This window comes from Phasianus colchicus, chromosome 22 (assembly GCF_987193195.1).
Source record: "Phasianus colchicus chromosome 22, bPhaCol1.hap1.1, whole genome shotgun sequence".
Taxonomy (NCBI): Eukaryota; Metazoa; Chordata; class Aves; order Galliformes; family Phasianidae; genus Phasianus; species Phasianus colchicus.
The window spans coordinates 5,170,431-5,184,068 of record NC_143457.1 but is presented as its reverse complement, the minus strand read 5'-3'; the positions used below and the strand labels follow the sequence as shown (position 1 = coordinate 5,184,068).

General features: G+C 47.8%; 1 protein-coding gene across 1 annotated transcript in view; it reads left to right on the top strand.

Moving 5' to 3' along the window:
- Window positions 1-1,675: 1,675 nt before the first annotated feature.
- ACAP3 (ArfGAP with coiled-coil, ankyrin repeat and PH domains 3) overlaps window positions 1,676-13,638 on the top strand; it is a 68,577-nt gene continuing 56,614 nt past the window's right edge. The window contains exon 1 of the mRNA XM_031613472.2: window positions 1,676-1,849. Within this exon, the coding sequence (XP_031469332.2) occupies window positions 1,803-1,849 (47 nt within the window). The 5' untranslated portion in view covers window positions 1,676-1,802. The remainder of the gene's footprint in view (window positions 1,850-13,638) is intronic.

Genomic DNA, 13,638 nt, shown 5'->3' with positions numbered 1-13,638 from the left:
CGTGGCAGACTGCATCCTTCCAAAGCACAGAGGGCAAATGAATCACAGCATGGGTTGGAAGGGACCTCAAGGACCACGAATCTCCAACCCCCTGCCACACGCAGGGCCACCAACCTCCACATTTCACAGCAGCCCAGGCTGCCACATCCAACCTGGCTTTGAACACCTCCAGGGATGGACGGGGCATCCACAGCCTCTCTGGGCAGCTGTTCCAGCACCTCACCACTCATAGCAAACATCTTCCCCCTGACATCCAACCTCAATCTTTCCCTCAACTTAAAACCACTTTCCCTCATCCTGCTGTTATCTACCCTTTCAAAGAGTTGACCCCCCTCCTGTTTATAGGCTCCCTTTGGGTACTGAAATGCTGCCAATGAAGCAGGGCTGGGTCCTCAGACAGAGCCAGAGCCTGGTCTGGAGGCAGATCATAGCAGCACTCAGTGTGGACGTGGCATGGAGCATCTTCCTCCCCCCTGGTTTGTCCTGGATCTGTCTGTGGCTGAGGTGATGCCTTGATATGCTGTGACATTGAGACACCCCTGGCCCTGGTGTTGCTGTGAGCTGTGGGTTTAGTTCAGGTGCTCGTTAAACAGAATGCATTTGGGTAGAGATTTACACTCAGGGCACTTCTCAGTCTTAAATTCAGCCATTGGTGTGGTCCGTGCAGTTGTTCTGCCTGTGGTGAGTGATGGGTGGAGGATCCAAACGAAGCTCGCTGTAATTAGTCTCATTTATCTGTGCCACATCAGAGTGCTGTGTCCGGTAGCAAATGTGATCTGTTCCCATGGACCTGCAGGTCCAGATGTCCTTCCTTGAGTGATTACATTGGCTTCAGTGGAGTTACTGCAGATTTACTGCATGGCTGATGGCAGCAGCAAATCCACTGTGTACGGAAAATTAAAAACTAGATTAAGCAGTAACAGGATTGATGCCAATCCTTTTGACACTAATGGCAGGGAATTGCTGCGTGCCTCCTCTACAGGTCGATTTTTTTTTTTTTTTTTTTTTTTTTCTCAGCTGTGGCCACAACCCCGTGGCAACCCGAAGGTTGGGCTGTGCTGCTGAATTAATGCAGAGACCTGAGGGGATGGTCAGGATCTGAATCATAGAATCACAGGATGGCTGGGGTTGGAAGAGGCCGTAAAGCCCACACAGCCCTTGCTGTGGGCTGGATGCTGGATGGATTCCATCCAGCCTGGGCTTGGGCATCACCAGAGATGAGGCACCACGCCACTCTGGGCAGCAGTGCCAGGGCATCCCTGCTCTCAGTAAACAATTTTTTGGGTGGTCAGGTGCTGGAATAGGCTGCCTAGAGAGGTGGTGGAGTCACCAAGGTGTTCAAGGAACATTTGGATGTTGTGTTGAGGGACATGGTTTAGCGAGAACCATTGGTGATGGGTGAATGGTTGGACTGGATGATCCTGTGAGTCTTTTCCAACCTTAGTGATTCTATGATTCTTCCTAACATCCAACCTAAGTCTTTCCTCTTTCACTTTAAAGCCATTCCCTATCGCTATCAAACCACGCACAAAGGTGGTTTAGCAGCTCCCGTCGACTAACTAGGAGGCGCAATGAAATCTCAAAGACTTCTGCGGGAAAACCGGGGGCACTCTCATTCTATAATAACTGGGGGCATCTGCAGTTGAGCTCCCCGCCCCGAGCCTCCAGCCGGTCCCTGCCCGGCCCTGCCCTGCCTGCCGGGCGGTGGTGGGGGCGGGCGCAGTGCCGTGCCGTGCCGTGCCGCGCCTCGCTGCGCCGCCGCCGGGCGCTGCGCTTCCTCCGCTGAGCTCCGAACCGCGAGGATGACGGTGGAGTTTGAGGAGTGCATCAAGGATTCGCCCCGGTTCCGGTAAGCTCCGAGACCCCCTGATAATGATAAGAATAAGAATAATAAAGCGGAAGGGCTGCGTGGATAAAGGGAGAGGTGGGAAGCAGCCACCGGCCCCGTGCGGTGGGGATGCGGTGGCGGTGGGGATGCGGTGCCGGCAACCCGCTCGGGACGTTCGGCTCAACGCTCATCCCAACCCGTTCCATAGCACGGGGGAACCGGCATCGTCTCCCGGAGCTGCTGGATGTGCTGCCACCGCTCCCGAAGCCCGTGCTCAGAAACACGGCGTTTTCCACTCGCTCGCATCGCCGTCTCTCGGAGGGTGGATTCTTTTTTTATTTAGCAGTCTTGAAGGAATCCGAGCTCTGATAACAAAGACTCCGTCGTGGCTGTGCTGCGTTGAAATCGGGCCGTCTGAGCGCTGCTCGGGGCTGGTGAGGAGTCCCAGAGCCCGGTGCGGATGCTGGTTGTGCCCGCAGCACCACGGCTGGGTGTCCGGGTGCTGTGGGATGTCCTGGTGCTCGAATGGAAAGATCGGAGCTTTCACAGCTGGCGATCGCCTGCTGCATTCACACTGTGTTTGGATGGGGACAGAAGGAAGCAGACAATAGCCTGCAGGAGCAAGTTGGTTAGAAATACGTGCGGGGGGACGGTTACCAAGGGGCTCTCCATCCCAGCAGGCATTTCTCGTTGCTCCTCAAACGTTTTTGTTTATTAAATGGGATACTTTGCATTTTTCCCCACGTGTGTTTGGAAGGATTTTCTCGGAATAGAAGCTTGGTACAAAAGGCTGCAGTGGTCTGCTGTTGTGGCTGCTCTGAATGGTTGTCATTCTGTGTATGCATTCATGTGGCTGCGTACAGCTGCAGGTAACATAAAAACCCTGGGCGAGTGCACCCTGTGGGTGCTGCAGCCCAGGTCTGGGGATCCCCATGGCTGTGGGGAGGGTCCTCCTCCACACCTTGCAGCTGTAATTGCAAGGTGAGATCCTGCTCTTACTTGTTTCAGGGCTGTTTCTGGATTGGCATGGGCAGCACCCCGTGAGATGATGGGCTGCTCCTATTTGCGTGCCTAGAATCACAGGAGTTTTTAATCAGGAAAAGTTAGATATGCAGGCAGGCGTGCAGAAGGTACGGACCTCCATCCTTAAACCTCTGCTCACTCAGTATCAATTAGAATTTATTCTTTTTTTTTTTTTTTTAACTGTCATTTTATCCTATGATGCTGCCGAGCATGTGAACTTCTCGGTGGCATCCATCCAGAGCAGTGACCTCACTGTCCAGATGTCTCCTTCCACATGGCAGTGACCCTTTTTCCCCCGGTGACGTCAAGATTGATGGAGATGTTTATTTATTTATTTTGCCTTTGGTGTGCGTGGGCTCCGGGCCAAGTTTCTTAGTATGCAGGCAGCATCATTCTGCTCTGTCTGCTCCATCTGTAAAAACAAAACAGCCCTCAGAGTACTGTGTTGGACCTTTATCAAAAGCCAGTTATTTAAGCAGGGAATTATGAACTATTTCCCCAATGGCTAGACGCAGTCTAGAGCAAGAGATTGGGTGAGAGAAGTAAGCCTGGATGATTCAGGAGGGCCGAGATGTGTATATAAGGGGAATTTGTGACAAAGTACTGACATTTGCAGGGTTGTGGTGAAACCAAAACTGAATGCTGTGTCATAAGTTCAACGGTGAACCCCAGAGAGAATCAGATCGTTTTCTGTCTGATATACAGAGGAAGAAAAACCAAAAACAATTGCATAAAGGCACGCTGTATCAGGCATCCCATAATAAGGCAACCAAACTAGTCTGCTCTCAAATCCTATTACATGCCAAAGCACTCCGAATCAATACTCAATATGCAGTCAATCCATCATTGCTTCCTACTTCACAGGGCCCAGTTGCTGACCCTTTTTCCCCTCCTTTTGATTTTCATTCCTTAAATAGGTTCAGATCTCTAGACTGGCAGATAAACCTTATTTCTTTTGGGCATCTTGTAGAGACATGTATCTTCTGCTTCAGTAAACAAATGCTAATTACCTTGTAAGACCAGTTTTAGCACATTTGAATGCAACCCCAGTGGATGTTGTGGCTTTCATCTCCTTCCCTGCCAGGTGAGCCTCCTGTTGGGTCAGCAGCAGCTTGGGAAATCTAGGAACACATTTCTGCTGTTCCTACTCAGTGATCCAGGTGCACTTGGCACCAAGGGACAGATGGGAACATCATCAACTATCCTGGGTGTGAGGAGCAATCAGGAGGATAAGGGTAGAGGAGGAACAAGTTGCTGGGGCTGGTTGCAGCACTTTGTGAGCTATAGAAAACCCCAAATGCCTCTGTGGTAATTCCCACGAGGGAGGGAAATAAGTGGTTATTTCCTTAAACTAGCAGTGCTGTTGCTCTTAACTAACCTCGTTAATCAGGCTGTGAGCTCAGGGTTCCCAGCAGGTTGAGCCACCTCTGGTGCTCGTAGCTCTCATGCCCCAGGAAACTCAGGCATGGAACTGCAGCTCCAAGAGAGATGCAATAAAGCAGTTATCATCTGCCAGAGGAAAAGGAAGTGAAAAGACAAGGACGTTCAGGAAGTATTTTCTCCCTCAACAGTTGAGTGTTTCGAACAGAATGGGAAGGAATAAAAACACTCAACTGCAACTGATCTTGCTAAGTCTGGTAACAGATTGAATTAGACAAGTTTAAAGCGTGCATAACCAGTTTAGATGAATCTGTGCTACGTGAGCATGTGTTAGAGAGGGCTCTGAAGAAAGATCTTCAGTGCCTTGTGTGACTTTTGGCTGTTGTCAACTGGCACTGCATACCGTTGACATGCAGTCTGATGCAAGCCAAACTTATTAGCTTAAGTTACTTGAAAGCAAATGTAAATTATACCCAGAATGGCAAAAGCAAAACTCTTCATTTGTTTAACTAAATCCTTTTAACAAAAAGAGCACATGCATTAATTTGAAGTTGTTTTTTGTTACACAAGGCTTCTTATGTAAGCAAGATCCTTGCAACTGATGGTGGTTGCAGGAAGATATGTATGCTCACACAGAGAGCTTCTCTTTGAATCAATGCCTAATGAGTACCATTACCACCACTTGCTGGTTTAGTTGCACGAGTGAGAAGATGTTATCACAAAAGCAGCACGATGCTATCTGTATCAATCATAATTCCTGCCTTTATTTATTCTATTTCTCATCTCTTTATCACTGCACTTCTAAAGTCACAGGGGCTGAGGTACGTGAAGGAGGAGTCAAAGCAGAGATGTCACAGTGAGTTTCTTCCTCTGGCCCCAGCTGTGAGATGCTCTCCTTGCTGCACCAATCCATCCTGTCCATCCAGCTCCAAGATACCTGTACCTTTCTCAGGTGCTTCACACATGCACTGAGGCTTCCTTTCCTCTCCTGGCTCACAGCCTCACCTACTCAGCATCATTCTGAAGTGAGCCCAAGGCTAATGCAGAACCAGATCAGGCAGGTTGGACTTTGGCATGTTTTATGGCGGGGTCCATCCCCTAGCTAGCATGGTGGCTTGTCCCTCCACATGTGCTTGTGCCATACCAAGGCCATGGCTATGACAGCACCACCCAAAGAGGTCTTCTGTGCTGCATTTCAGCTGCTCTCGTGTCAGGCTTACAGCAGATCATAGCAGGACCCTCATGTGGTGCAGGCTTTTTTGCTCTGTGGGTGGTAACACAGAAGCATATGGAGTGAGCATTCCTTTAATTGCGTTTCCCTGTCATCAGAGGTGCCACGGGAATCCTGAAATATGATTCTATGATTCTAAATGCTTAGGAAAAGCTGCAGTCCAGCTTGTGTTACCATGGGCACATCTGAAGGTATTTCTTCAATGGAAGTCAAGGAAAATCCCCTGGTATTAGAGACTGCCTGGGTGAGAACGCAACTGAGATCTCTGGCTTGGCACTGATGGTGGTATTTGATGCCAAATTTTTTGGCAAGTGGTTTCCTGAGTAATTTTGAACTGTGAACTGCAGAGTGTCCCAAAGAGCCGGGGATCTGAAGCTAAAGCCCCACAATGCAAGTCAGTAAGGGACTTTTTGTTGTGGTTGCCGAGACAAAACTGGCCAGATGTAGAAGCTGTGAGTTTGCAGTGGACGGTTTTAAACTCAGATATGCAATCTCTCAGGCTGCTTGTGAGACAGAGAGCTCTTAAGTTCCATGATGTAGCACACCGACAGGGGTAATTTTGTTGTTTCATAATTTGGCCAATTGACTTTGTTACCATAATAATGCTCTTGTAGCACACTTTGTTGTGTAACTGCATGTACCTTGTAAGAACATTTGCAAACCGAAGTGTTTCTGGTTGTCTGACAGATCAGTATGGGAGTTCAGCAGCTGTTCCTCCTCTCCATGTCCTCTGCTTGCTGGAATGTACATGCCTCCATGGAGATGGAAGTCACCTCTGCAGGCACTGAGAGACTTCTGACATGTTTCCCTCTCCCTCACAATCCTGTTTGCCTTGAGATAAGGAAAAAGCTCTTCAGTCCCAATGATTTAGCAGGGGGTGAGCTCTGACTCTCACTGGATGTGAGTGTGGACTGTGTTTCTTCAGAGCCTTCCAGAGGGCAACCACAAGGAACCCTAGACCTTGTCCTTTTGGGAAGGCCAAAAGCCACTGAGAAAGCATAGATCAGGGTTTTGCAAGTTGTTAGTTGTAGCTGTAACAAGGAATGTAAGAGGGCTGCAAGTTAGTTGACGGAGCTTGCTAAAAGGAGAAAACACAAAAGAGCAATAAGTCCGTGGTAGAAGAGGATAATTAGACCCAGAGAGATGCTGATGCTGGCTTTTCTGCACTATGAAATGCTCTGTGGAAGAGTCAGCCATTTGCCTTGGGCTGTGCCACATGCCTTGGTAATGGTGCTTTGCTGGTTGTCCTGGTTCCATGTGGTGTACTTGGATCCCAGTCCTGGTCCTCGAAGGACTGCTGCTGGACCAAGTGAGCACATTATCTGTGTCACCAGGGTCATGGCCACCGTCAGCCCTGTGCTTTTGCACTGTCAGTAGGGCACTGCAGCTTTGAGCTATAATCACTGGATAAGGAATAAAGCACTGTCTTATCTGCTAATGCACTGATGAAGGCACTGTAAATTCTACTACAACTTTTCAGTTAGTTATATCCATGCTGAGGTATCTTGCAAGTCTGTTTCTTCACTTAACCAGCATCTTCTGATTTGTAGGGTGCGTGTTTTATTCAACATCTCTACTGTTTCCCATCTCTTGTCAAGACAAACTTGCTGAAATGGCCATCCCCACAAAGCCTCAACTCTGAGCCTCCTACCTGCCCTGTCTCTTTAAAACTTGGTTTCAGAACACTGAAATTTCAGCTAGAGAATTAATTTTTTGCAGCAGAAAAGCCAGTGCAACCATGAGGTTTTCTGGCTTCCTAAGCACTGGCTTTGCTGCAAAAAGCAGGCAACTGCTCGTTTTGTAAGTCTGGTTATTTAGGATAAAGAAAAGAACTCTAAAAACAGACCTCCAGTCCACATTTGGTTGAATTTTGGGGACAGGTCATCATGTTTCCTTGGAGCCAAGAGTGCTTGCTGGCTTGCAGTTCATCACAGGTCTGTATTCTGATTTCAGACACTAACAGTGATTCCTGGCTGCTGTTTCCCAAGTGTTTGCTACACACGCAGCTCCACCCTTAACGAATGTGCTGCTTGTCTTCTGTAAAGCTTGCTTTAAAAAGGGGGGTGGAGGGAAGGGAAGTAAAAAGGAAGGTAAAAGAGAAGGCAGATTCAGCTCTGTGCTAACACAATGCAGTGCAGACTTTTCCTGTGTGGAAAGGAAGAGGAAGCAAGAGCAGAATTTGCTTCCTCTTTGACCAGCAATTGCAGACTTGGAGAGGGAGGAGCAGGCATCCTGGCCAGCACAGAAGGTTGGGGTTTGTGCCTGCCAGGAGTTTTCTAATTGTTTCTTCCTCTTCTCTGAGGCACTGTCGAGCCTGCCCTGTTAAGATCTTGGAAGGAAGGCACGGAACTGGAGCTGCAGCACTGTCTGTGTGTTGGAGATCTTAGGGAGCTTGGTGTCCCAGACCAAGGGGTTGGAAGCCATGGCTGCACACAGCCCTGGGAGCTGTGTTACCTTCCAGGCTGCATTGAGATGCATTGCATCCCTACCCCAGAGGACAGAGAGCAGAGCTGGGTTCCTGGATAGTTATTCCTGTGCAAAGAATCTTCCTGTTTGTTTCTGAACCTGAAAGCTGCCTGGAACCGATAACCCCAAACCTATTTTGCAATGGCTGCAAGGGTGGTGCTGGATGGTGGAGTAACTGGCTCTGCCACTCATCCCATGTGTATGCACAGAGCCTGGGCGTGCATGCATCTGCCCTGACAAACCAGGTGAGACAACAGCAGCACAGGTCACAGAAGCAGTGAGTAAGCAACACGTGTTGCTGCAGGAGCTCATTGCTGCTCTGAGCCGCTGCTCCCCAGGGGAGAAAATAAGGCCACAGGTAATGGCCCTACTCAAGCCTCGTGGCAAAACGTTCCACTCTTTTCACTCAGTGGGATACATGCTTAGGTTTACTGGTGAAGGTTTGTTTTAAAACAGTGCATCTATGGATTTTGTTGTTTTTGCATGTTGCTGTCTCCTTTTGCAAAGAAAGGAATTCAGCATGGAGATCTTAATTTATAGGAAGGGAGAAAGGACCAGGAAAGAAGAAATGGAAAGGTCGTGTGTGTTCTCAACAGCTCGTGTCAACCCACTGGACACAAGGCTAGCCAGCCCCAGTGAGATCCATTTACAGCAGTGTGCCCACACACGTATTGCATTCTTGTCTTGCTTTTGTTATCTACAAAGCAATTCACTGGAGAACTTTGCTTATATGTGAGGTCTCTTTAGGGGGCAGAGAGCATTCTGTTGCTCTGATGGAGTTAAGCATCACTTATTTCTGGGGAATAACACACACAGACAGTGACTGGGAAATAGACTGGGTTAGCATGGGCCGTGTGGTAGGGAATGGCTCAAAAGGGAAGCAGTAGATTCATTACAGTGGATTATAGCAGTGATGTCAGAACTCATGGGTGGCACATCACAGAGTGAAGTGCTCATTCATTCCTTAAATAAGCAGAAAGTGGCACAGCCTAAACAGATTATATAATATCAGAGAGTGAGATAATCCCTCCCCTGCATACCCAGTCTGTTCATCACACTGCAGCGAGGCTTAATGGTTTCCATACTGTTTATTAATAGAAACAGCATGCGTGAACACATGTGTGAATGTATATGTGCACATGCAGCTCTTCCAAAGGCTGGATACATCTGTCTTTTGATAAGGAAAGAAGATATCTTATGGGAATAAAATGTATGACCTACATGCACATGCATTCAGATCCACACAGCTACAAATACATAACTTGTAGTCCTTTCTCAGCATCCGAGCAGCTGTGCCAGTCTTTATTTAACACAGCAGACTGACATGTGGCTCTGTCTGCTGAATCTCCCAGTGTCGGGCTGACAATGCAGTATACAGCATGGGGACATTTATAGATATATATAGCTGCAGTAAAGCGGATCTCCATGAGCACAGGGAGCAGCTGAAGGAGATGTATCAGTTCTCCCAAGACAAAGCAAGGTTAGGTTGTGCAAGTACGTGGACTTGTGGCTTGACCTGAGGCTGTTTTTTGCTCATACACACGAGAAGAATACCAGCTTAACATCACCACGATCCCACTGCACTCACAGTGCTGTGGTGATGCTGGAGTCTCAGTAACTACTTGGAGAACAAGGCAATTTGAGCCTGGCAGTTGTTCTTGCTCCATTCCAGCATCAGTGAAACAATGCTGTTTCCCACAGCTCGCTTTCTTCCCAGAATATCACCCCTTTGTCCTCTCTGCTAAACCCAGTTTTTGGCAGGAAGGCTGAATTTGTCCCCACCCTGTAAACCTCGCCCCAGGATGTAGGAAATGGCCACAAAGATAGCACTGACATAGCAGGAGGCCCCTTCCCCTTTCCTGTCCCATTCCCCTTCCCACACCCTTCCCTGCTTTCCCTGCTTGCAGGCTGGTCCTTCAGATGGGGCACTTGCATTTGCAGGGAAGCAGCAACCTGAGGGCTGGAGGATGAGGAGGCAGCAAGCTGGCATTTAGGAAGACTGCTGTCTTCAGTGCTCTACGAGCAAAATGAAACAGGCTCAGCTGGATGGAGTTAAGGGGTTTGGAGTAATGGAAGTCTCTGACTCATCTGGTCACCTGTTTTGTGTCTGTCCCTGAATACCCTACAAATACAAACCCCAGTAGGTGAAATGAAATGATGCCTACAGGAACCTGGCTTAGGATGTAGCACAGAGGTGGAAAAAAAAGCCCCCAGATCCCAGTTCCCTGAGGTTAAGGCTTTGGGATGAGACTGCTGGGAGTCCCATTTCTCAGTTTACTGGGAAACAAGGCAGGATGGAAATCTTTGTCCATTTTGTAATATTTTCATCAGGCCTGGAAAGCATTAGAAAGGTCTCAGACCAGGCTTGATGGGGCTTTGAGCAACCTGGTCTAGAGGGAAGTATCGCTGCCTATAACAGGGGGGTTGGAACTACATGATCTTAAAGGTCCCTTCCAGCCCAGACCATTCTATGATTCTATGATCTGAACTCAGAGATAATGCAGGAAACTGTGGGCCAGTGGCAGGCTGGTTGACAGGACTGCACAGCTCCAAGCTGATAGGTCCTATATGTTGATGGATGGGAAGTGACTTCTCTCAGAACTCGAACTGCTATTGCCTCTGGGCTCATCCTTAATCTTTCTGTACTCGTGTTTAGTGCAGTTATTCCTGGTTTAATATTGCAGCCCGGGTTAGAGGAACCAGTGCAGTCAGAACATATGGAAGTGGAGGGAAAGAAAGCATTAAACTTTGCACGAAGAGGTTAATGGTGAGTGTTTTGCATTTCATAATGGCACTGGAATTGTCTGCAGTGAAGTAAACTCTGGTGTTTTCCTGGTTGATAGCACAGATGGTACCATTTTTCCTCAAGACAGTGGGAAAAGTGTACTGCCATGTGATACAGTGCATAGTTGCAGGCTTGCAGGTGAAGGAAAAAGATGTTATATTTCAGTGCAGAAAGCAGAGCATCCCATGATGGAGCTGAAAGAAGATTTAAAACATAAACTGCAAAAGTAACAGTAAAATAGCAGTTGCTGTTTGATACACTGGAAATAGGAGTTATCTGCAAAGGTGCCTGACCTCTCCCCATAATTACTGTGCTCTATGCTTCTCTTTTACCTGCACTTCTGAACTCTGTGGGATGTGGTGTGCAAGATGCCAAGAAATCAAGAAGAGCTTGAGGTTTCCAGCTGGTTTAACCGCAGTGGGAAAGGATGGAGGATGCATGTGTGGGAGTCCCACAGGATTGCACGCTGTTGTTCTGACCCTTGACTTAGTGCCTCAATTCTTTTTCTGCTGCTGAGGCTTGGGTACTACAATGCCAACTTTGTTCCCCCTTGCTTGGACCACATCAGCCAGCACAGAGAACCTATTAATTTTTGCTCCAAGCAGCACTGGTTCCTATTTCCTGCCCAGTAATTCCCTCCACCCCCAACATTTTGGCTTTTTGTGTGGGCTTGGGAATTTCCTCCTTGACCCAAGGCACACCATCTCATCTCCAGAGCATGGCCCAAGACAATATTAGGGACGACCAGCACAGCAAGGTTCTTTTTACAAGGATGATTTACTAGCTGAAGTGTGCTGGGCATGTGATTGACCATCATGTGGGGCAACAGAGAGCAGATAAGTGATCTGTAGCTGCTAAAAGTCATGCTATCAAGAGACATGTGGCAACTTTGGGAGAGCACAAGCAGCACCCAAATCTTTCAGGGTGCAGTGAAGAGTGAGGGCCCTCCTGTGCTGCCCCAGTCGGTCAGCACTTCCAGCACTGCTGCAGCCAGAGGGCAAGACCTCGCTGCGTTTGGCAGGCAGCAGCACAGGAAAAGCCTTTCAGACAAGAGACAAAAGGAGCAGAGAGGTTGTGGAGCTCCATCCCGAGCCAAGGCCCAAGGAGGGGAGGGAGGGTGGAAGAAACAAGGAGTATTCAGTGCTGAAAGATGCCTGCTGGAGGAGGGTGGTTTGAGCTAAACTGTGGACGAGGGGAAGTCTGAACAAAGCCTTCTGGATCTCCTCCAGCTCTGTTGGTAAACTGATGCTGCTGGGTTCACTGAGGGGGAAGAAAGAATAGTTTGATACTAGTTTATTGATAAATCCGTTTTGCTTTTAAAAGAAAGCTAACACGGTGTCAAAGTAGAGGCATGCCCACATAACGTTTCTTTTTTTTCTGCTGAGGAAAGAATATTCCTGTATGTGGTCATGGCTTTGTAGTTTCCATTTTGCTGCTGCAAAACCTTAATCCATTTAATTGAGCCTCGCAGCTGTGTCATCTTCTGCAAAACAAGTATTCAGCTCAGAAAGGAAGGTAAAGATCCATTCAGTTTGACAATACAAATTATTAGCTATCAGCGTGAATAGTGCTTGCTCTGATGAGTGAGAATAACAAAGCTTCAAAACAAAGCCCATCTGGTAGCTGCCACAAAGCAATTTCCATCTCCAGATTCTGCTGTGGCTGGGGTACTTCTCATTACATTCATGCATGTTGAGGACTCTTCAGTGGCTAAGAATAAGGTAGGATGCTGCAGAGTGAGTTTGGAGTGGCCACTGAGAAAGCACTATTCCTCTACTTGGCCACCTCTTACACACAGCTTTGCAGTCCTAATTGTCCTTGGGGTTTGCACCTGTCATGCATGATGGAAACTGGCCAAGGAGTGCTCAGCTCCTTTGAAAATGAACAGAATGTTGTAGTGAGAGCTTAATATAGTTTGGATGCCTTGCTTGGAAATGAAAGTTGGCAAGTTGTGCAATAGAGTCTGCTGGGTCTGAGCTGGAAGTCATTTTTTGGCTTGTTATTACAAGAGAGCGAGAGGAATGTGCTTACCTGTTTTGATGCATAGCCTCCTTTGTAACCTACACAGGTTTGGGATGGAAGTGTGCAGTAATTAAGTTATTGAGCTGCCATGGCAGCCAGATGTTCTCTCCTCCTGAATATGTCATCGTTAGTTGCTTTGCTAATTCATCAGCACCAGTGCACATGGCTGCTCTGTGGAACGTTCCCCATGGAGGACCCATCACTGCAGTGCTCAGCTCAGCATCAGCTTAGAAATGACTGCTGACGAACTGAACCGTGGGCAGCAATAGGAAACAGTTTGCTGCGATGTCTGTCAGGATTTTCTCCCCCCAGGCTGTAATGGTGAGTGGTGGGAAGTAAACTTCTGCCTGCGTGGCATTTCCTCTGCCTTGTGTATCCATTCTCAACTGCAGGCTAGCTAGGGTCAGACAGTGAGCATCCAGATGCTCCAGATGCTGAAGGTGCTGGCTCCTTGAACATTTGGCTGTGGGTTACAAAAGAGAAGCTGAGGGGGAAACATGTTATGAGATACATTACATAAGGAGTGCATTAAAGGAGCTAAGGGAAGATTTCATCTATAAGCCATTAAATCCTAGAGTAATTTAGGTTGGAAGAGACCTCTGGAGGTCACCTAATCTAATGCCCTTCTTAGAGCAGGTCCAACCAGATCGTGTTGCTTAGTGCCTTGATTCTAGAGGAGCTCAGACTGCAGCTGCCAGAGAGCAGGGAGGGAGAATTCGCTGAATGGAAGACTATTCAGTAAACTCCAATACCTCACTGCATTTTAATAGGCCTTTATATCATTTGAACATAAATGAGAATACTAGAAGAAGTCTGTAATTGTGTAAATATAGCATAGTGCATAGAAGCCATATCTCTTGAAGAGAGTTGTCAGTTTTTGCTAAACATTAATGTACTAATTTG